At 36.4% G+C, this 22,361-nt stretch overlaps 1 protein-coding gene and 1 long non-coding RNA gene across 5 annotated transcripts in view; both read right to left on the reverse strand.

The window, feature by feature from the left end:
* Window positions 1–724: 724 nt before the first annotated feature.
* Window positions 725–9,997, reverse strand: LOC107009571. Of its 4 annotated transcripts, XR_003576769.1 has the most exons (5): window positions 6,970–7,896; window positions 6,166–6,675; window positions 4,900–6,073; window positions 4,521–4,787; window positions 725–1,126 (listed from the first exon to the last, which is right to left on the reverse strand). XR_003576769.1 is itself a non-coding variant. In XM_027914642.1 (2 exons), exons 1-2 carry the CDS (start codon window positions 3,748–3,750, stop codon window positions 903–905), a joined length of 513 nt encoding a protein of 170 aa, XP_027770443.1. In that variant the 5' UTR covers window positions 3,751–4,512; the 3' UTR covers window positions 725–902. The 4 variants fall into 4 exon arrangements, 2 of the variants coding, with proteins under 2 accessions (XP_027770443.1, XP_027770442.1); XR_003576770.1 differs by lacking the exons at window positions 4,521–4,787; window positions 4,900–6,073; window positions 6,166–6,675; window positions 6,970–7,896 and adding an exon at window positions 8,895–9,997; XM_027914642.1 differs by lacking the exons at window positions 4,521–4,787; window positions 4,900–6,073; window positions 6,166–6,675; window positions 6,970–7,896 and adding an exon at window positions 3,462–4,512.
* A 1-nt stretch (window position 9,998) lies between these two features.
* LOC107010661 overlaps window positions 9,999–22,361 on the reverse strand; it is a 51,496-nt gene continuing 39,133 nt past the window's right edge. The window contains exons 10-15 of the long non-coding RNA XR_001455739.2: window positions 13,478–13,559; window positions 12,722–12,919; window positions 12,514–12,566; window positions 10,857–12,400; window positions 10,235–10,458; window positions 9,999–10,061 (exon numbers count right to left, since the gene is read on the reverse strand). This is a non-coding gene — a long non-coding RNA (uncharacterized LOC107010661). The remainder of the gene's footprint in view (window positions 10,062–10,234; window positions 10,459–10,856; window positions 12,401–12,513; window positions 12,567–12,721; window positions 12,920–13,477; window positions 13,560–22,361) is intronic.

Consider the following 22,361-nt stretch of genomic DNA (forward strand, 5'->3'; position numbering starts at 1 on the left):
TATATATATATATATATATATCAATACAAATGTATATTTTAAGCAAAAATTGTTACTCAAAACCCTAGCCTCGGCTTCCTCTATGTAATTTCTGAGTTATTACATAAGAGCGCCGGAGCTTGGTTTTGTGAGTTATTACATAAAAGCGGCGGAAAGGGGTTTTACTTGTGTTTGTGAGTTATTACATAAGAGGGCGATGCGGAACCTTGTGTGTTGTCTGTGTGATTTGTGAATTATTATTATAAGTGCGGCGGGCAGACTTTTACCTTGTGTGCATCCCGATAGCGGCGGCTGGCGGAGAGGGATTTTACCTTGTGTGCATTCCGATAGCGGCGGATGGCGGAGCGGAATTTTATCTTATGTGCATCCCGATAGCGGCGGATGGTGGAGTGAAATTTTACCTTGTGTGTATCCCGATAGCGGCGGAGGCGAAGCGGGATTTTACCTTGTGGACATCCAGATAGCGGCGGATGGATAGCCTAGATCCGCAGGCTTAGCCATGCATGCTCAAATTGTACCCAAAAACCCTAACAGAGTAGCCTAGATTCGTCGACTTGGTAACATTTCTCACTTATACAGTACATTGCAATTAGTAACGTTTCTCACTTATAAAGGTATGTAATCATCTCATTATTGTTATTAATTTTTTTTCTCCGAAACAGAACCTCTTTTATTATTTGCATCAACAAAATTCATAGTTTAAACATGTCTTTTGCATCTTGGATGATCCAACTTGGGAAAAGCTTCTCCCAAGGATTTCCTTCAACAAAGAGATAGAGTATCTAGCTAACCTATCCGCTATTTTGTTCACAAATCTAGAAATATATATAAATTCTACATAAATGAACATGCTTGAAAGCTTCCAAATGTCTTCATACAACACTTCTATCTCCCGTGAAGTCTTATTTCTGAATCATATAAACAACATTTTTAGCATCTGATAAAATCTTCACTCTCTTCCATCCCTTAGTGATAGCATATTCAAGAGCTTTCCTAATAGCAATCGCTTCAGCAGTCATGACTTCCCCAACAAATTGAATTGGGGCTCCATGGGCATGAAGCAGGTTTCCAAAGCTATCCAAAGCCACAATATCGATACTTGCCCTTCCATCATCATTCTGCAATCCTGGATCGGTAAACAATAAAATTCTATCTTGCAAATTTGTTAATTTAATCATAGGATGATTTCTAGATGAATAAGATGAAAGACTTTTTGTTAGTAACTCTTTATATTCTTTATACTCAAACATCGATCTAGAGACAATATCTCTTGTTTCGAACCTTTCCTGATTAAACAACCAACTATTCCTACCTTTCCAAATTTGCCACATAATGTTAGTGCTCTAGTTTAACAAGTCAATAGATCAGGAAAAGATTCGGTATTTAAGAACAAGTCATACCACCATATAGAAAAATCATTAATATATCCTACATCAGGCCAATTTATAGGACATTGCTTCCACACAAGTTGAGACCGAGGGCATTTGAATAACATATGTCCTATATCTTCAGGTCCAAGACCACAAATCTTACAAGTCTTATCTACATTGTGTAGTCTTTTTGCTAAATTACTCTGGACGGGTAGAGAGTTAAGAACACATTTTCTCAAAAAGTGTTTAAGCTTATTTTTAACTCCCAACTTCCATAGGAAGTCCCAAAAACATTTTGGAAAAGAATGACAACTCGCTTGAGCTTCCAGATTTTTCTTTGTTTCACAGATCAAATCCTTTGCGATGTAGTAACCTGACTTAACTTCATAGTCTCCTGTTTTTGTATGGTGCCATATTAACCTATCATTAGAACCTGCAATAGAAATTGGGATAGACAATATAGCATTAACATCTTCAGCTTCAAACAACGAATTTAGCTCCTGTATTTTCCATGCGTGCATATTCTTATCAATTAAAACAGATACTACTAAATCTACATTTCTATGCCCATGAATCTTCTTAGGTATGAACCCATTATTATTTGGTATCCAAGGGCGGGCCGATCAACACATTGATATATTTCCCATCAGAAATCCGCCATCTCAATCCTTTAGTCAAAAGATCTCTTCCCCACAAAATACTCTTCCATATCCAGGAACCAGAGATGATGTTGAAGCTTTAGAAAAGGTTGAGTTAGGAAAATATTTGCTTTTAAGAACTCTTGCTATTAAAAAATCTGGTTGAGATAGAATTCGCCAAGCTTGCTTAGCTAAATAGAGCCATATTAAAAGCTCTTAGATCTCTAAAGCCTAATCCTCCTATTGATTTAGAATGACATAATCAATCCTATTTCTCAAAATGCATCTTTCTTTTCTCCTCTGTTTGTCCCCACCAAAAATTTGAAAAAAGGGATGTAATTTCCTTACATACACCATCAGGGAGTTGGAAACAAGACAACGCATACGTAGGAATCGCTGCTAGTACGGACTTGAGCATAATTTCTTTTCCTGCAGTACTTAAAAATTTTCCCTTTCATCCTTCTATTTTCGTTTGGACTCTTTCTTTTAAAAACTCTAGCATCCTTTTCTTGGAGCGTCCCACAACAGCCGATAAACCTAAGTACATACCCATGTCATTCCTTTGTCGTTGTCCAAGCGACAAGGATATCTCAACTTTCTCCTCCTCTCTCACATTTTTACTGAAACAGATAGCTGATTTATCTAGATTAACCACTTGCCCAGAGCTTCGTTCATATTTCTTTAAGATAGTGGCTACACAACTTGCATTTTGATTGTTAACTGAACAAAATATAAAGGATACATCAGCAAAAAGTAAATGAGTCACACTTGGCCCATATCTATTCAACTGTAGCCCTTGGATTTCATTTTGTTCCTCAGATATGTTCGATAAGGTTGATAAACCTTCAGCATATGTTAAAAATAAATATGGTGATAATGGATCTCCTTGTCTTATCCCCCTGGTAGGTTTAACCGATCCAACTATCTCCCCATTTATATTAAAACTATAAGTAGGTGTAGAGATGCATTGCATTATCCATTCGACAAATCTTTTATGGAAACCCATTCGTAAAAGCATTTCTTGTAAATAAATCCATTTAACTCTGTCATAGGCTTTCGACATATCCAATTTCATAGCCATATATTTTTGCCTATCTCTACGTTTGTTTTTTAACACCTGCATAAATTCATGAGCTAAAATAACATTGTTAGTTATTTGTCTATGAACGATGAAAGCCGCTTGAGTAGGGGATATCTCACCTTAGTTAGAACACATTTCATTCTTGCAGCCAGAATTTTTGCAATGACTTGTACAAGGTAGAACATAAACTTATTGGTCTAAATTGCGAAACCAAGGTGGGGCTTTTAACTTTGGGCACTAAAGTGATTAAAGTATGGTTCCATGTAGGGAGTAAATATCCTGTACCAAAGAAACTTTTAACAGCATCACAGATTTCCTTCTATAAGATATTCTAATACGTTTGAAAAAATAGAGGAGTCATACCATCAATACCTGGCGCTTTAAGAGGACGCATTGCAAACACCACATTCTTTATTTCCTCATCATCAACTTCGTTAATTAAATCCTGATTTATAGAATCACTAACAATCATTTTAATATGATTTAAGATACAGTTCAAGTCTGTCGGGTTAGATGTAGAGAATAGACTGTTATAATACTGCTCAACTTCTTGAATTATATCAATTTGGTCTACCACCCACCTCACATCAGATGTCTGGAACTCTTTGCAAGGTTGCCATGTGAAAATATGATGTATTTTTATCCCCTTCATGCAACCCATAAGGCTCTAGACTTCTGTTTCCAAAAGGTTTCTTCATCATTATAGGCTTTGCTTAGCTCCCTTTTCAGTGACCTTAATTACTCCAGTCAAAATTACTAGCGTTATTCCCAAGGGTTGTAATCTTTCCCTTAATGCTAATAATTCTCTTTCTTGCATTACCATTACCCCACTTAACCAAGCCACCAAAGATCTACGACAATGTTTGATTTTAAAGCTAACTCGAGATTGTTCAAAGCCATTACAATCATACGACCAAGCTTTGAAATAATATTCTCAACTCCTTCATGCTCAATCCACCTTTTATCAAAGTAAAATCGCTTTTTCTTCCTTATTGGTTCAGCATCAGGAGACAACATCAAGGCAGAATGATCTGATGCCTCAGTTTCAATATGTTGCACATTCACATTCTCAAATTTAATTTTCCAATTAGGAGAGACTAAGACACGATCTAGCCTTTCCTGGATTATATCCTCATTTTCCCTGTAACACCACCACGTCCAAGGTTTTCCATTATAACCTAAGTCAATTGCACCTAAGTTCCATATAAAGTTCTTAAAGTATCTAAAGGTCCAAGTATCTCTACTTCTTCCTCCTTGTTTTTCTGATCTATCAATAAATATCATTAAAATCATCAGCTATTATCAGGAGGTCTAGCTTTAAAGTAGGTCATCAACCTCCTAAGCACAGTTGGAGTTCCCAAAAAGACAATTAAATTATGAAAACGTGAAACTAGAAACTACATCGGAAAAAGGCAAAAACAGTAGAAAAACCTGAACAAGATGATCCTCATCCAGTGAAGATAAACTCACTAAAACTGGAAACCGCCTCGAAAGTTTAGATATGAGTCCATATGCAGTGAGATCATCACTTGACCTCCCCCTCCCAACATAAGTGTAGTCTAGCTGAAGACGTTCTGTTTCTTGTTGTTGAACAGGTCAGCGCCTGACATCTGATTTTCCTTGGTCAAACATTCGTTCCTCCGTAGAGATTTGTATTAAACTCCCACCTTAATCCAATTGATTCTAAAAAGCACTAAACTATATTACCATCCAAATAGCAAGTGTTAAGTATTTTTCCCACAAAATTGTTAGCTTGCCATTTTTAAAAAGATAAGGCAGATAAAATAGGCACTAAATAGATTCAGTATACCTGAATAGTATTGCCACGTGGATGTTTCTGTGTTCTTCAGGCACACTTACAACCTGAAGAAGAAATAAAGATAAACTCAACAAGTGAGATTATTGATCTCGAATAATGCTTCAAAGAGAACATATTTGAAGTCAAGGAACTATAGAATATGAATTTGTAAGCATATTTAGAAGAGTTATAGGCAATTGGAATGAACAGATGAATATACTAGGAGTGAAATTGTGCATCCTGAATCCCTCAAAGAGTTACTGTTATACTGGAAAAGATGAGGCCTCCACAAAGCTGCAAAGCCTATCTGGTACTCCATACCATAACCAAAGTAATACTACTGTAAGTGATGTTTTACAAACAAACACAGCCACACTTTTAATTTTCTTCAGTTGGTTGGCTTCTATATCCATGTAACCTACTATTGAAATCAGATATTTGAGTTATAAGCAACAAGTTCAAGAGTACTTCTGATCTAGATTATGAATGCAAAGATTCTGAAGAAAATTGATACTGTAATTGTTGGAATGCGGCAGCAGCACCTCAAGCTCCAATTCTTGAGGGAGAAAGATGACTTAACTACTGTCAACATCGAAAAAAGGATCAAAGAAAAAGAGAAAAGGCAAATATTGGAAGAGGCTATCGTTTAACGGAACATATTGAATTTATGCTCTTCCCTTCTTAATGTCAACAAAGAGTCCACGACATAGCACCTAAAAGCAAAATGAAGAACTCCTAAAGTTCTCCGTCGAATCGATCGATCAAAACCACATTGAATAATCGGGGTGTGATTCCCATTCGTTGGGCGAATTTGATTAGGACTTCATCAACAAATACTATGAGAATTCATGATAATTTTTTTGTAAGTTGGTCATCAACCTCCTAAGCAGTTAGAATTCCTCAAAAGCCGATTAAATCAGAACGTGAAACTAGAAACTACATCGCCAAAAGGCAAAAAGAGTAGAAAAACCTGAACAAACTGATCCTACCAAATCAGCAGGAATCTGAAATTATGATGCAAATCAACCAAACCTCACTTGCCTTGTCTCTCTCTGCAAAAAATAAAATAAAATAAAATTCCGAGGGTGATGTTCAGGGCAACTTGCACGTGTCACAACTATCATGCCTCCCGGTCCCCGTGCAATACCTTGATCTGAGTTGGAGAAGTTTCTCAAAACCAGGAGACCTGTGATTCAAGACATGGTTAACACCGTCAGCTACTTCAAATTCAACACTCTTAATCATCTTTAAGGCGATTTTGTTTAATTCTGTACTTACATTTTTCAAACTTAATATCTTCATCACTATCAAAGGATGATCCATCAGGGGTCAGACTTCTGCGCATAGGGCTTCGCATAAATGGTTTCCTTCTCTCATGTAGCAACCTCTCCCCGATCGCATAAATGAAGCTTGATATGCAAGCTATAACTGTTAGGATCTATCTGAAGCTCTGAATTTCTTTACCAGGAAATAGTCCTCTGTAGGTAAAATGTTAGATGAAAGGGATTGCATAGAGTTTCTGGATATCCAGTTTACGCCGACTCTGCAATGAGCAAGAGAGCCATCGATTGACCGACTTGAATTTTTGATCTGACAAAGGGGAATTCGGACTCGGGATCATGCTTTTCAGAAGCACTTCCCCACATAATATTCTGTGAAGATCAAATCTCTCTCCTGACAATGCTCTATCCACTAAGTTTCTATGGCTGTGGGGAAGGAAGTTCAGTTTCGCTTCTCAACTCTGGGGCCTGCACCTCTTTTTCCTGATCTCATAATTCACAGGTATATCTGAAAAGAGGAGAATGAAATGGGATAGCAAATAGATGAGGAAAATGTTTCAACAACTAAATTCTTATCTAGGTTTTCCAAAAGTAACTAAAGAAATAAGAAAGTGATAAAACTAAATGATGGCATAACATTGAAATGCTTTGCACCATCTGATGCATAAGTAACTCTAAACTCTTTTCCAAAGTAAGTAATTTTTGGATTATTTTTTTATGTTTTGTAGCTTTCGTTGTCTTAATTTTACTTGGTTATAATCTATTATTTTTCTTATTTAACAGTTCTTACAACGTGTCTGACCTGGAACAAGGTTATGATGATAGCAAAACTCCAGTAGTCAAAACAATTCCTATAGTAGAATCCACACATGATTTGACAGTTTCTATAGCCACAGCTGCTCTTGCAAAAAGTCAAGAGCAAGGTAGTCTGATTGATGCCAACATATTGGTTAGGCTTCTCCTCAACCTATAAGAAGTACCAAAGCAGATGAAGGAATATGGCATGGCTACCAAAGTGGCAACTGTTGTTTCTCTCAATGCTGTCATGTCTAGGCCAGTGGATCTACTGGTTCCTTGCCCTCGACAAAATCGAATAAGGTAATTAACAAGCCCATTAATGAAGGTCAAGCTCCCCATGCAGGTTCTGGAGAAAGTTTTGGGCCAAAGACAATGGCAAAATCTGTGCCCTTGACAATGACTATGAAAAGTGATTCGGTTAATGAACAAGGGACCGTTCTCGGGTTGAAACTGCAAAGATTAGAGAGAGCAAGTCAATAGCCTATTCCACTTCAGAGCTTGATCAGGAAAAGATATTAAGAAATTGATTAGCAAATATGGAGTACTTGATAATGCAGAAGGAAAGCCCTTGGTTGTTTCTGAGTTGGTTTCCAGATATGGTCCAACCAGCTTGCAGCCTAAGCTGTCTCTTTCACCAAATGTTGGCCATACAACCTCGATGACTAGTCACAACGATATTATCAATTACTGCAATTCCCTAATCAATCAACATGGAGAAAAAATGAGTCTGTGGTTGATGAAAGCTTACAAAATACAAATCTTCATGGTACTACACGGGAGCATGTTTGTTAAAGAAACAAAAACCAATTCTGTGCAGCTTGACACCTTGTGTTTTCTATAACAAACCTAAGGGATGCCGTAATGGCTCCTCTTGTCACTTCCTGCATGATATATCTGGTAAAAAGAGGTCTGGGAGGACATTAGAATCGGGATTCGAAGAGACCAAAATAAAGTGGGGAACATTAATATGGTAGGACTCAAAGAGGTTTTCTTTTCTTTATACAGGGAACTACTAGTGACGAAGCAGTTGCACATTTGTTCAAACTGCTTTGTCACTAGTAGTTCCGTGTGTAAAGAAAAGAAAACCTCTTTGAGTCATGCCATATTAATGTTCCCCACTTTACTTTGGTCTCTTCGAATCCTGACCTTCTGATGTCCTCCCAGACCTCTTTTTACCAGATATATCATGCAGGAAGTGACAAGAGAAGCCATTACGGCATCCCTTAGGTTTATTAAAGAAAACACAAGGTGTTAAGCTGCACGGAATTGGTTTTTGGTTCTTTATCAAGCTTGCCCCCTGTGTAATACCATGAGGCTTCATATTTTGTAAGCTTTCATCAACCACAAACTCAGTTTTTTCTGCATGTTGCTTGCTTGATCAGGGAATTGCAGTAATTGATGTTATCCTTGTGACTAGTCATCGAGACAGCTTAGGTTGCAAGCTGGTTGGACCATATCTGGAAACCAACTTAGAAATAACCAAGGGCTTTCCTCCTGCATTTTCAGGTACTCCATATTTGCTAATCAGTTTCTTAATATTTTCCAGATCAAGCTCTGAAGTAGAATAGGCTATTGACTTGCTCTCTTTAATGTTTGCAGTTTCTACCTGAAGAGGGTCTGTTGTTCATTAACCAAATCACTTTTCATAGTCATTGTCAAGGGCACAAATTTTGCCATTGACTTTGGCCAAAAACTTTGTCCAGATCCTGCATGGGAGCTTGGCATTTATTAATGGGCTTGTTAATTACCTTATTCGGTTTTGTCTAAGGCAAGGGATCCACTGATTATTAATCTTCATATATTTTAGGAAAAATAAAAAAAAATACCATCAACCTCCTAAGCATAGTTGGTGTTCCCAAATAGCCAATTAAACCAGGAAAACATGAAACTAGAAACTACATCGCCAAAAGGTGAAAAGAGTAGACAAACCTGTACAAGCTGATCCTTATCTAGGGAATACAACTCACTAAATCTGGAAGTCGTGCCACAAATTCAGGTATAAGTCCATACACAATGAAATCATCACTTTCTACTTAGAAAGCGAAAGCAATATGAAACAAATGCTTTCGATGCATTTGGTTTTTAGAATTTCACGAGAACAAAGAGTCGTGAAATCATTAAATTATAGTGATCCGGAAAAGAAAACTAAGCTCAAGTCACAAGGATTTCCTCGAAGATTCCAATAGCGATGAAGTAACTACAACATCAGTTAGACCACCAACTCTCATGTTAGTTCGAACAGGTGCTCAGAATCCAATTAAAGGATTTTGCCGTCTCGGAGTAAAGGAATGATAAGTTGAACCATATTGAATCACTTGATCTAAAAGTGTTTCATGAAATAAGTTGAGTTTGACAAATAACCTTTCTGAATTGTCTTCTCTAAACCAAAAAAAGCTCCAGCACATGTAAAAATGATAGCTTTAGCTATCTGCAGATTAATGGATGGAAAAATATAAAGAGCAGTCGGCATCTACAAACAACAGCAAAGAGCTATTGAACAAGAAGATTTTAGCCCCAACAAATGGGAAAAGGTTAGACCATTTAAGAAGGAAAATGAAATATTTGGCAGGCCGATGTTGATTATGCAACAAGCTCTATAATATGAAAAAGACTACAACCATTTTAGTAGGGTCAATAAGAAGCTCCCTGTCCAAAGACAGGAACAGCACGAGTACAACTTCACAGCCTTGGTAGATAATTGTTACAAGGAATATAAACCAGTATTTGACTTGACTTCCCACTCCCAACATATAGTTTAGCTGAAGAAGTGTTGTTTCTTGTTTGTTGAATAGGTCAGTGTCTGTGTCTGACATCTGATTTTCCTTGGCCAAACATTCTTCCCTTAGAAATTGTTTTCCACCCCCAACTTAATCTAATTGATTCTAAAAAGCACTAAACTATATTTTTTTTATAAAGAAAAGCACTAAACTATATTACCATCCAAATAGCAAGTGATAAGTATTTTTCTAACAAAATTGTTTGCCTGCATTTTTTTAAAAAGAAAAATTAGATAAAAAGGTTATAATAGATTCAGTATATCTGAATAGTATCGCCACGTGGAAGCTTCCATGCTCTATTGTCAGGTACACTTACAATCTGAAGAAGAAATAAAGATAAACTCAGCAAGTGAGATTATTGATCTCCGAAAAATACTTCGAAAGAGAACACAATTGAAGTCAAGGAACTACAACTATGAACTCGTAAAAATGTTTACACGAGTAATAGGCAATTGGAAAGAACAGAAGAAATAATTTGCAATAAATACCCACAGTTCCTTCAAGCATCTTCAGCAGCGCCTGTTGGACATCCTCCTCAGATACATCTCTGCAAATGTTAAGGTCTCAGCCTAAACAGGTGACTAATTATAAGGATGACTTCAAAGTCGATTATCCATATCCATGTAGATAATAATTTTTGAACTTTTTGGCTATTCATCAACTTCATCTATGTAGACAACCCCTTGCTGAGTTGCTTCGACATTTAAGTCAGCAGCCTGCAAACAAACATGGACACCAAAAGTTTATAATTGAATGACTATGCTGCTGATAGTGCAAAAGTGAACCAGATTACAAAAGAGAAATCATGCTTGACAATGAATACGAGCCTTTGAAACCAATATTTAGGCACATTTCAAAAGGCAGGTAAAAGTCATGTTTAGTTTCATTTTAGGCTAAGTTCTTCAAAAAATAGCTATTTCAACACTCATGGGGTGCTCAAGTAAAATGTTGAAAGTAACACTCAAAAGCAGGTAGTTCAAACTCTCAAATAAATGGTGACATATCTCCTCCCTTTAGTAGCCTCAATGTGATAAAGAGTAAAATAGGTGAAACATTTTTCCAAGCTCTTCCAGAATTAACGCCAAACACAAGAAGTTGTGCTGCCATGCAATACCTCAAACATGGCTTCAGTCACAATAATTTCTTAGTATAGATCTTGAGCCTTGTGCACCAGTGCTTTTGGCAATGCCTTCCTCAACAATAACTAGAAGTGCATTCTCGGTAAACTGTAAGTTGACCTGTAACATCAGAACAAATTGTTTGCAGTAAATTGACTGATTTTGATACAGTGCATCGGAATGGAGTATCATTTTCTTTTATCAAGAGTGGTTTCTACTTCTTCTCTTTCCCTTTTTCCCTGTGAATGTGTTGGGGATAAAGACATAAACTTCCTTTTGCAGAGGAATGAAATATCGTACGTTAGAGCTAAACAGCACTAAGCTAAAAGATTACATTATTCAAGTTGATTGCTTGTATTTCTTGCAAAGAGCATTTTTGGGTTCTGAGAGAGCAAAAACAAGGATCCACAATTAAAAGGAAAAAAACGAAGTAAGAAACAATATGAAATGTGAAAAAACAAAAGAGGACATCAACTTCAAATATTCACTTTCATCTTCAAGCAGCATATTTTTTTCCTTCTCCTGGTAGTCGAAAATTCATAAATAAATGATTCTCAAATGCATGCAAGTTGAACCTCAAAAGACTTTTCACAACAGGTGTAATGACTAATGACGTTTTTCAAACACACAGCCTCACACTTCATAATTTTGTTGGCTAGCCATGTATAAACCTACTAGTGTAGCATTGTAGAATTTTACTGGGTCAAGGTACTTAAATGAGATATTTGAAAAATAAGCTACAAGTTCAAGAGTACTTCCAATTTAAACTATAAGTGCAAAGAATTTGCAAATATGGAGATTTTTTTGAAGAAGTTTGATAATGTAATTGATAGCACGCTGCAGCAGCACCTCAAGCTCCAAATCTAGAGGGGTAAAGATGATTTTACTGATGTCAACAAGGAAAAAAGGATCAAAGAAAGATAGAAAAGGCAAATATTGGAAGAGGATACCTTTAACAGAATATAGTGAGTTTACTTCCCTTCTTAATGTCAGCTAAGATTCCACGATAGCACCTAAAAGCAAAACAAAGGAACTCCGAAAGTTCCCCATCCAATCGATCGTTCAAAACCACATTTAAAAGTCAGGTGTATTTCACTCTGGTAGGGACAATTTCATTAGGACATCATCTCAACAAATACTATGAGGATTCATCATAATATGACTATTTTAAAGTTGGTAAGCAACCTCCTAAGCACAGTTGGAGTTCCGAAAAAGCCGATTAAATCATCAAAACGTGAACTAGAAACTACATCGCAAAGGCAAAAACAGTAGACAAACCTGAACAAGATGATACTCATCAGTGAAGATAAACTCACTAAAACTAAACCACCTCAAAAATTCAGATATGAGTCCATATGCAGTGAGATCATCACTTGACCTCCCCCTCCCAACATAAGTGTTGTCTAGCTGAAGACATTCTGTTTCCTGTTGTTGAATAGGCCAGTGCCTAACATCTGATTTCCCTTCGTCAAACATTCTTTCCTCGTAGAGATTTGTTTCCACTCCCAACTTAATCCAATTGATTCTAAAAAGCACTAAACTATATTACCATCAAAATAGCAAGTGTTAAGTGTTTTTCCCACAAAATTGTTAGCCTGCAATTTTTAAAAAGATAATGCAGATTAAAATAGGCACTAAATAGATTCAGTATACCTAAATAGTATTGCCACGTGGATGTTTCCGTGCTCTTCGGGTACAGTTACAATCTGAAGAAGAAATAAAGATAAACTCAACAAATGAGATTATTGATCTCAAATAATGCTTCAAAGAGAACATATTTGAAGTCAAGGAACTACAGAATTAAAATTTGTAAGCATATTTAGAAGAGTTATAGGCAATTGGAATGAACAGATGAATATACTAGAAGTGAAATTGTGCATCCCGGAATCCCTCAAAGAACCCCACAAAGCTGCAAAGCCCCTCTGGTACTCCATACCATAACCAAAGTAGTGTCCAAAACATCCATCAGATACTACTGTAAGTGATGTTTTACAAACAAACACAGCCACACACGTTTAATTTTCTTCAGTTGGTTGGCTTCTATATCCATGCATTAAACCTACAATTGAAATCAGATATTTGAATTATAAGCAATAGTTCGAGACTCGAGAGTACTTCTGATCTTATGAATGCAAAGATTCTGAAGAAGTTTGATAATGTAATTGTTGGAATGTGGCAGCAGCACCTCAAGCTCCAATTCTGGAGGGAGAAAGATGATTTTACTACTGTCAACATCGAAAAAAGGATCAAAGAAAAAGAGAAAAGGCAAATATTGGAAGAGGCTACCGTTTAACGAAACATATTGAGTTTATGCTCTTCCCTTCTTAATGTCAACAAAGAGTCCATGATATAGCACTTAAAGCAAAATGAAGTACTCTTTAAGTTCCCCATCGAATTGATCGATCAAAACCACATTTAATAATCGGGGTGTAATTCCAATTTGTTGGGTGAATATAATTAGGACTTCATCAACAAATACGATGAGAATTCATTATAAATTTCTTGTAAGTTGATCATCAACCTCCTAAGCACAGTTAGAGTTCCTCAAAAGCCGATTAAATCAGGAAAACATGAAAGTAGAAACTACATCGCCAAAAGGCAAAAAGAGTAGAAAAACCTGAACAAGCTGATCCTACCAAAACAGAGCAGCAGGAATCTGAAATTATGATGCAAATCAACCAAACCTGCCTTCTCTCTCTCTGCAAAAAAATAAAAAAAAATAAATTCCAAGGGTGATGTTCAGGTCAACTTGCATGTGTCACGACTATTATGCCTCCCAGTCCCTGTGCAATACCTTGATCTGAGTTGGAGAAGTTTCTGACAATCCAGGAGACCTGTATTCAAGACATGGTTAATATCATCAGCTACTTCAAATTCAACACTCTTAATCATCTTCAAGGCGGTTTTGTTTATTACCGTACTTACATTTTTCAAACTTAATATCTTCATCACTATCAAAGGATGATCCATCAGGGGTCAAGACTTCTGTGCATAGGGCTTCACATAAATGGTTTCCTTCTCTAATGCAGCAACCTCTCCCTGATCGCATAAATGAAGCTTGATCTGCAAGCTATAACTGTTTGGATCTATCTGAAGCAATGAATTTCTTATCCAGGAAATATCCTCTGTATAGAGGAAAGGGGTTGCACAAAGCTTCTGGATATCCAATTCACACAGACTCTGCAATGAGCAAGAGAGCCATCGATTGACCGACTTGAACTTTTGATCTGACAAGGGGAATTTGGACTCGGGATCATGCTTTTCAGAAGCACTTCCCCACATAATATTCTGTGAAGATCATATCTCTCTCCTGACAGTGCAGTATCCAGTCGGTTTCTTTGTCTACGGGGAAGAAAGTTCAGTTTCGCTTTGCAACTCTGGGCCTGCACATCTTTTTCCTGATCTCATAATTCACAGGTATATCTGAAAAGAGGAGAACGAAATGGGATAGCAATAGATGAGGAGGATAGTTCAACAACTACATTCTTATCTAGGTTTTCCAAAAGTAACTAAACAGAAAAGAAAGTGATAAAACTATACGATGGCATAACACTGAAATGCTTTGCAACATCTGATGCATAAGTAACTCTCAGCTCTCTTCCACTAACCGACCTTCCACAATTTGTCCCCCCTCCTACTTTTAGGGAGGCAGGCGGGGACTACAGCATACAGGGAAGGGAATGTTGAGTGATTAAAGACTCATGTACAAATAACATCAAATACAGTACATCAAAGTGATGTTGCATAAGAATGTCAGGTACAATTGCTCTCACCGAGAGTTACTTCCAGTCCAGATATTCACGATAGTATCCTCAATAAAGATAAGGATGGGGCCCCAATCATACAAGTAACATTAAGAATCAACTAGTCACCATAAGCTTATTCTCTTCAACATTCATATTCCTTATGGCAGGATTGAGGACCCGTGCTTCTCTAATACTTGTCTCTACTATATTAGGGCTCCATTTTATTCTGCAAAACCAAAAAAATTACTTGTTAATTAAATGGCTCAGATTGACCTGCAAGTTTGAAACTCCTGAGAATACTACCTTGATCCCACTCAAATATCAGGCTCATTCAAACTGGAAGAGTAAGGAGAAAAAAACATTATAATAAGAAATACAACACAACAATCAAGAAACAAATATGTACATGTCCTTGTTAACAGCCTGTTTGGTTTTGCAACCAATAGAAGCAAGAAACGTGATTTTCATGGTTCTCCCATAACAAAAGGGAGATTATTTTGTTCATCGTGAACAGCTGTGACACAAAGGGATTTCTGTCAGGAGGTCCTTGTTAATACTTTAAAATCCTATTCAATTAGTAATAAATAATGATGTTTAGCCAGTTTTAACCTATTTATTTAACCCACATTTAAGTTTCAAAAAATGAATAGGTGTTTTCAAATATTTTTTTTACAGAAAACAATCCAAATCAATTCTCACAAAACAAGCACCAACACAAACTCATTTCTACAAAAACAAATCCAATGTCAGAAGTTACGCAACACTAAAACAACTAAATACTCCAATAAATGCCAATAAAAAACCTCACCTTAAATTCCGCAGAGGTCTTGGAAGGCTCCAAAGTCAATTCATTCAAAGATCTTAGGCATTTTAGGTTAAAAAAAACAGTGGATATATCTGAGATCTACTTCGCTTCTCAATGTCAGAAGCATTATCAAAGCTCATCGCTATGTTGGATTAAAAGCTATTTAGGCTTAAAAGCACCTAGAATAAGCCAATCAAAACAAGCTCTAAATCTAATGAAAAAAAAATAGAGAGAGGTGTGATACAAAAACATTCATTAAGAAAAAAAATTATGATTAGAATGGAGCATCATACTAACTACAACAACATACCCCGTGAAATTCCACAAGTGGGCTCTAGGAGGGAAAAATGTACACAGACCTTACAATTACCTCGTGTAGGAAAAGAGGTTGTTTTCGAAAGATCCTCGACACAAGTACAACAAATTCAGGTACAAAGAAAAAGGAGATCATGAAAGAAAATATAGCAGATGATAATATATAATAAATTGAACAGAACTTACTGCACATCAAAGTGCATTAGATAAATGTCGAAAAAACTAATACTTAACATTGCCATCCACCATACCATAGCAGGTACCAATGCCTATAGCAACGTAATGCTCTACCAATCTCACTAAAAAGGTAAAAACAAAATCTTGATCCTTAACACACATTGCAAGAATAACAACATAATATTTTCAAAAAAGATTTCTTGTATGTGCAATGCCAATATATTCTTGAAAACTACAATTTCCTTAAAATATGCCAACAAGTTCAAGAACTTTTTCAAAAAGCATTCATGCAAAAATTCTTGATTTTCTGAAAATATATGTATTTTTGAATACCAACGTAACTTCAAAAAGCAAAGTTCGTGATTTTTCTAAAAAAGGCTTGCAAGAATTTTCAAGCAGATAAGAACAGGGCAAAATGTGTTTAGGTTTCTTACTTGATACCAACTTCTAAATCTTTTTCTAAAAAAGAATGCTAGAATTGGGCATCTTAAGAGCCGATCCAGTGAAGGACTCTGTTGAGGTGGTCAGACAGTCTCACGAGACAGAGAAGATGCACCATGAACTGGAACCTTCTCCTAAATCTGATCTACCCCCTGAGCTGCACCAATCAACAGATTTACAGCTCAAAAGAGAACATGCTAAATTGCTTTTTTGAGTTATACAAGTGAGAGTAATATAAGAACAAGAAAAGTAGGTCGTGTAATTTCTCAAAAAGGGTGATTTACAGACAAAATAAATTGAACTTTGCGACGCCTAAACATCATTAGCTCAAATGCTTCGAAACCCAGCTTGGCTGCAAGCACCAGTGCGCCTATGAGACAGAGAAGAAAGACCAACAAAAAGGAACATTTCCCAAAATCTCATAGACCCGCCTGAAGTGCCGTGCCAAGCAACAGTTCCTTAGTTCGACATGAGACATGTTTTATTGAACATCAATAGATGAAAACCTACAAATCCTCATTGTGTATTAAACAGAGCAGAGTAAGGAATAATAGCAAGAAAAATGTGGTTTGGTGAGAGATGGGAAAGAAACTCACCTCAAAACACGAATCAGCTCAAAAGCTTAGAAACATGTCATGGCTGCGAGCATTAGTTAGCTTCGAGAGATAGAAAAAACACCAATAAATGGTACTTCTTCAAAAATATAACTCAAAGAACTTTATAACCTTTAAAATCTTACAATGTCCGTTTGGCCTCCAATGAGTATTAGTAACAATTTCCAACAAAGAAACGTCAAAAATAGATATTAGAGCCTCTCATTTGAATGTTTGAACAAAAAAGCTCTTCCCTTATAAGTACAATTCATAATTCACAACAAAAAAGCTCTTCCCTTATAAATTACAATTCATAATTCACTGGCTATGATCAACCCAAATAAAACATAAAATGGACCTTAAGAGACAATAGACAACAATGACACTTCAAAGGGTTAAACCCTCAAAAATCCTTCTTGGTTTCAACAAGATGGAACAGAGAACTGATATAACCAGTGTTATTGATACCTTAAAATGGAATAACCAGCCTGAGAAGAAGTGTTTGTTGTTTTTTTCCACATTTAGACAGACATATATCCATCAGTGGGAGGAATATAAAAGTTGAAGCTATAAAAGATGCATAAAAATGCAAAACTTCAAAAATAGAATCAGGGCTACAAGAGGAGGGAGGCAACCACCCCTCAATAATCCAACATTTCGTTCAAATGCCTCATTCTTGAGCTGGTGCTTATCAAAAGATGGAGACACATTACGAATGAAAAGCATCAAAATTGCAAATCAGAAGGACGTGTCTGGGTTCAATATCTCCCACATTAATCATGGAAATAATATTTCCCCTTGTGCATATAAAGAGGTAAATTTGACCCTTTTCCCTTCTCAGTTCTCTTTAGCAAATTGAGGCTCAGATTTGTGTTATGGCAAGGCCAAAGAGAAGCATACCACGCCATGGCAGCAATACATGATTGCATGTGTGATTTATGTCTCGATTACAGGCCATACCAGGTTTCCCCGCAATGATACGGGTTGAGTAATCTCAATGCCCGAATTTAGTTCGCCCAAAAATCATCACTGCCTCTTTAATAATTTTCATAGTCAAGCTGTTGTAGTATAGTTGTGTTCATTGCCTTATGAGCATATGTCTAAGAATGCAAAAATGCAATGAAACACAGAAACTCAAGTGTATTCTCTGTGTCTCTTTCTTTTTTAAGGGCTGTTAATTTGTTTTAAAAAATGTAAAATCATAGGAAAAGTTTAGGGAGAAGGAAACCACCCTTGATAGAATCTCATGCTCTCTGCTGCCTCATTCTTGCCTTTTTAGGCTAACCTAAGAAAAGGGAATTCACAAGACTTCAAGTGTCTTTCAGCCAATTCTTTCTCCGAAAGCTCAAATTTGTTATAAAACCAGGCAAAAGGAGACAAAACAACCGCAATGGCTGCAGACCTCGGTTGCAAAACGGAGATGCCTTAATGGGTTGCCTCCCCAAGATAAGGGTAGCTCCATTTCCAGACCCAACCTGATACAACATCATTTGTCATCATCACAGCCTTATTCTATAATTAAAAGCTAACATTGGTGGATCCTTACCCTTGTCCTTTGTGGGGACTTGAGAAGTTGCCCGACAAGAAAGTACAACTTCAGGTGATCCTTCAAAAGAAGGTACAACTCCAGATGATCCTTCAAAAAAAAAAATTCATCTTCAGATGATCCATCAAAAGAAAGTAAGCATCAGATGATTCTTCAAAAGAAAGTACAACTTGAGATGATTCTTCAAAACAAAGTACAACTTCATATGTGAAGTAATATATATTAAATTGAACAAAACTTACTGCACAAGTAATGCTTACCATTGCCATCCACCTTACCATAGCAGGTCCCATTGCCTATAGAAACACATACCTGGTGGAAACTGGGTAAAAACAAATTCTTGGACATCCTTAACACTCATTACAAGAATAACATAATTTATTTTAAAAAAAGATTTCTTGAATTTCCTTTATGATGTGCAATGCCAATATATTCTTGAAAACTACGATTTCTTTGATTTCCTTATAATTCGCCAACAAGTTCTTGAATTTCTTTTATCAAGCATTCATGCAAGAATTCTTGATTTCCTTAAAATTTGTATTTGTGATTACCAAGAAAAGAGAAAAGTCAACACTAGGAATAAGAAAAGAGGGAGTGCATGTGCAATATCACGAAGGATGGTTCGGTGAGGGGTGAGAAAGAAAATCAACACAATACACAAATCAGCTCTAAAGCTTAGAAACCTATCAGGACTGCAAGCATTAGTTAGCCATGTGAGACAGATAAAAACACCATGGAATGGAACTTTCTCCAAAATCTCAGAAATCCACATGAGATGTCATGCCAAGCAACAATTTTACAGCTCAATAGAGAACATGTTTGATTTGCCATTTTGAGTTATACCGGAGATAGTACTAAAAATAAGAAAAATGGAAGGTCATATGTAATTTCACTAAACATGGCCGCTGCTCGCTCTTCGATCAGTGATTCAATCAGTTCGAGAGAAAACAAGTTTTATTGAACTTCCATATCCCCATTATTCATAAACTGAGCAGAAAGAGTAATAAATGAATAAAAAAGGTGGAAAGTCGTGTAATTTCATGAAAAGGGTGGTTTGAGGATGGGGGAAAGGATATTGGTCTTTGCCAAGCCAAAACACGAATCAACTCAAAAGCTTTGAGATCTGTCATGGCTGCAAGCATTAGTTAGCTTTATGAGACAGAGAAGATGCAGACAACAAAATGGAACTTTCTCCTAAGTCTCATTCCTCTGTATCTGTTCCACTTTGTCCATATCAGAGTTATTCTTCCATTACAAAATGAAAACGAAGGCAACAAGAATAAAGAAAAATATCTTAAATAGCTTCAGATTCTAATTCCCTGTTCTCTCTTTTTCATATGTGGCGGTGGGTGGAGGCGAGAGAGCATCATGATAGCTCCAAATTCACAAATTAAAAAATAACTTGCACCGCAAGCCTTGTATATTCACTGATGGGCGTACTATTGATGATCCATCTGTATCAGCAGGCTGTGGGTTGTAAATAAATTCTTCAGAGTACTTGACACGGCATTTAAACAAGAACTTGAGCAAATATTCCATGAGAAAGATTGGAGTTAGATGAAGGATTAAAATATGAGAGCTATTTAGTGTCGATGGACTAACATGTTGAATAAATTCTAACAGATCCACAGATCCACAACAGTAAGATTAACGCACAAAATACAGAGAACCTGTATTACCAAAAAAACAATCCTTTTCTTGTTAATGATGGTACTGGAACAAAAGAGCTCTTCCCTTATAAGTTACTGCAATAATCAACCTAATTAAAACATAAAATGGACTTACAAGAGAAAATGCACACAAATGACACTTGAAAGCCCTAAACCCTTCTGGCTTTCAACATGATGGAGCTCAGAACTGATATAAATTGTTATTGTCACCTCAGAAAGGAATAACTAGCCTGAGAAGAAGTGATTGTCGTGCTTTGTTTTCCACATTTAGACAGGCATAGATCCTTTAGAAGGAAAAATATGAAGGTTGAAGAGAACAAGCTATAAAGTGTAGTAAAAGGTTCAAGAATGTAGGTGAGCAACTAATCCTACATTAACAACTACAATCAGTACTTATATACCTTTCCCTTCAAAGACTGATTTGCAAATGGTTTACATGTACTTAACTTTTTGAATGTATAATATGACAGCAGAGAATGATACCGGAAAAAGTGTGACAGATGTTGGCTGCCATTGGATCAGATCCTGCTTTAACCAAAACATATAACTTCATGCTCGAAGTAAGGCTTAACTTTTATGAAAATTGAAATATTTAGTGCAATGGAATTTCTGGTAAATGGCAAGTTCCATAGACTGGTTTGTGAAATGAAAATCTAAACAAAGATCGTAGCTTACCTGGTAAATGATCTTGAAGCTTGAGAATGATTATTGCAGATCCCCCAACCCTAATTTAGAATTTGATCAGCATAGTTGAGTAGTAATTGCTAATCAATTTCAGGCATGAACTGCAAAAGAGTAGTCAAAGACTCAAAAATCAAAATCAATGTTACCTATCATAAAGAGTTCCAAAACTTCCCCACCAGACTCCAAACCAATGTTACCTACTATCAAAATGAAGATACCAATTCTTGCTCAGAATCAAGACAGGTTCTTGTGCTGATTTTTCAAGACAGGACCTGATAATATAATAAAGTACAGACTCTCAAGTCGAAATGACATTTCAATGAATTTTTAGACAATCATTGCCTTCTCACGTAATTCTTCCAAACGAATTCACTCATCTTCAGCGTGCTGAAGAAAATGACAATGACTGTAATGCTCAACGAAGATAAACGCCACTGTGTAAAAAGGGACGCACATTAATTTCGACATGGACCTAAGTTTCTACACAGAAATACACTTTCACCAGACCATCACAAAGTGAAGAAGCATATGATAAAGCACTCTATATATCAGTCTTTTTTTCTACAGTTGTGTCACAAAATTGCAATATAAGAGAGGAAGACATTACTTGTTGAAGTATTAGTTATGTTGTTATAAATTATAATAATGTAAAAACTGCTATTTGGTAAATAATAATATGTGGATTATTACACGATGAAAAATAAATTGAGTAATTCTTTCTCCTTAGGCTCACAAAAAGGTTTCTCAAAGTTCATTTTATTCGTACCATGCCAATACATTCTTGAAAACTATTGTTTCTTTGAATTCCTTAAAAACATAATTTTCTTAAGAAGAATGCAGGCAAGAACTCAAGTGTACTCTCTCACTCTCATTCTTTTTTAAGGGCTGTTGGTTTGTTTTAAAAAATGGAGAATCTTAGGCAAATCATAGAGAGAAGGGCAACCAACCTTGATAAGAAATACCATAGTCTCTGCTGCATCATTCTTGCCTTTATAGGCTAACCTAAAAGAGGAAATTCACAAGACTTCAAGCGTCACTAGGCGAATTCTTTCTCCTAAGGCTCAAATTCGTTATAAAACTAGCCAAAAGAAGACAAAGCAACCGCAATGGCTGCAGACCTCAGTTGCAAAATGGAGATGCCTTACAGAGTTGCCTCGCCAAGATAAGGGTAGCTCCAATGCCCGACCCAAGTATTGGCCGCATATGTTACCCTTAAAGCTTATAAACCTGTCATGGCTGCAAGCATTAGTAAACCTTGTGGGACAGAGAAAAAAATACCATGAACAGAACTTTCTCCAAAATCTCACAGTCCCACATGAGATGCCATGCCAAGAAATAGTTTTTCAGCTCAAGCGAGAACATGTTTGATTGCCAGTTTTAGTTACACCGGAGAGGGTACTAAAAAGATAAAAATGGAAGGTGATGTGTATTTTCACCAAAAGGGTGGTTTAACGAGGGAAAAAAATGAACTTTATGAAGCAAAAACACAATAAGCTCAAAAGCATTGAAATCCGTCAAGGCTTC

This window comes from Solanum pennellii, chromosome 2 (genome assembly GCF_001406875.1).
Source record: "Solanum pennellii chromosome 2, SPENNV200".
In the NCBI taxonomy this organism is placed as follows: Eukaryota; Viridiplantae; Streptophyta; class Magnoliopsida; order Solanales; family Solanaceae; genus Solanum; species Solanum pennellii.

Bases quoted from the DNA above. Each gene is read 5' to 3' on its own strand.
- LOC107009571 (XM_027914641.1), bottom strand. From the start codon at position 3,750: ATGGGTTGCATGAAGGGGATAAAAATACATCATATTTTCACATGGCAA. The intron at 1,127-3,452 runs GTATGACTCCTC...TTACCGATCCAG, and splicing joins TAAAGCGCCAGGTATTGATG to GATTGCAGAATGATGATGGA.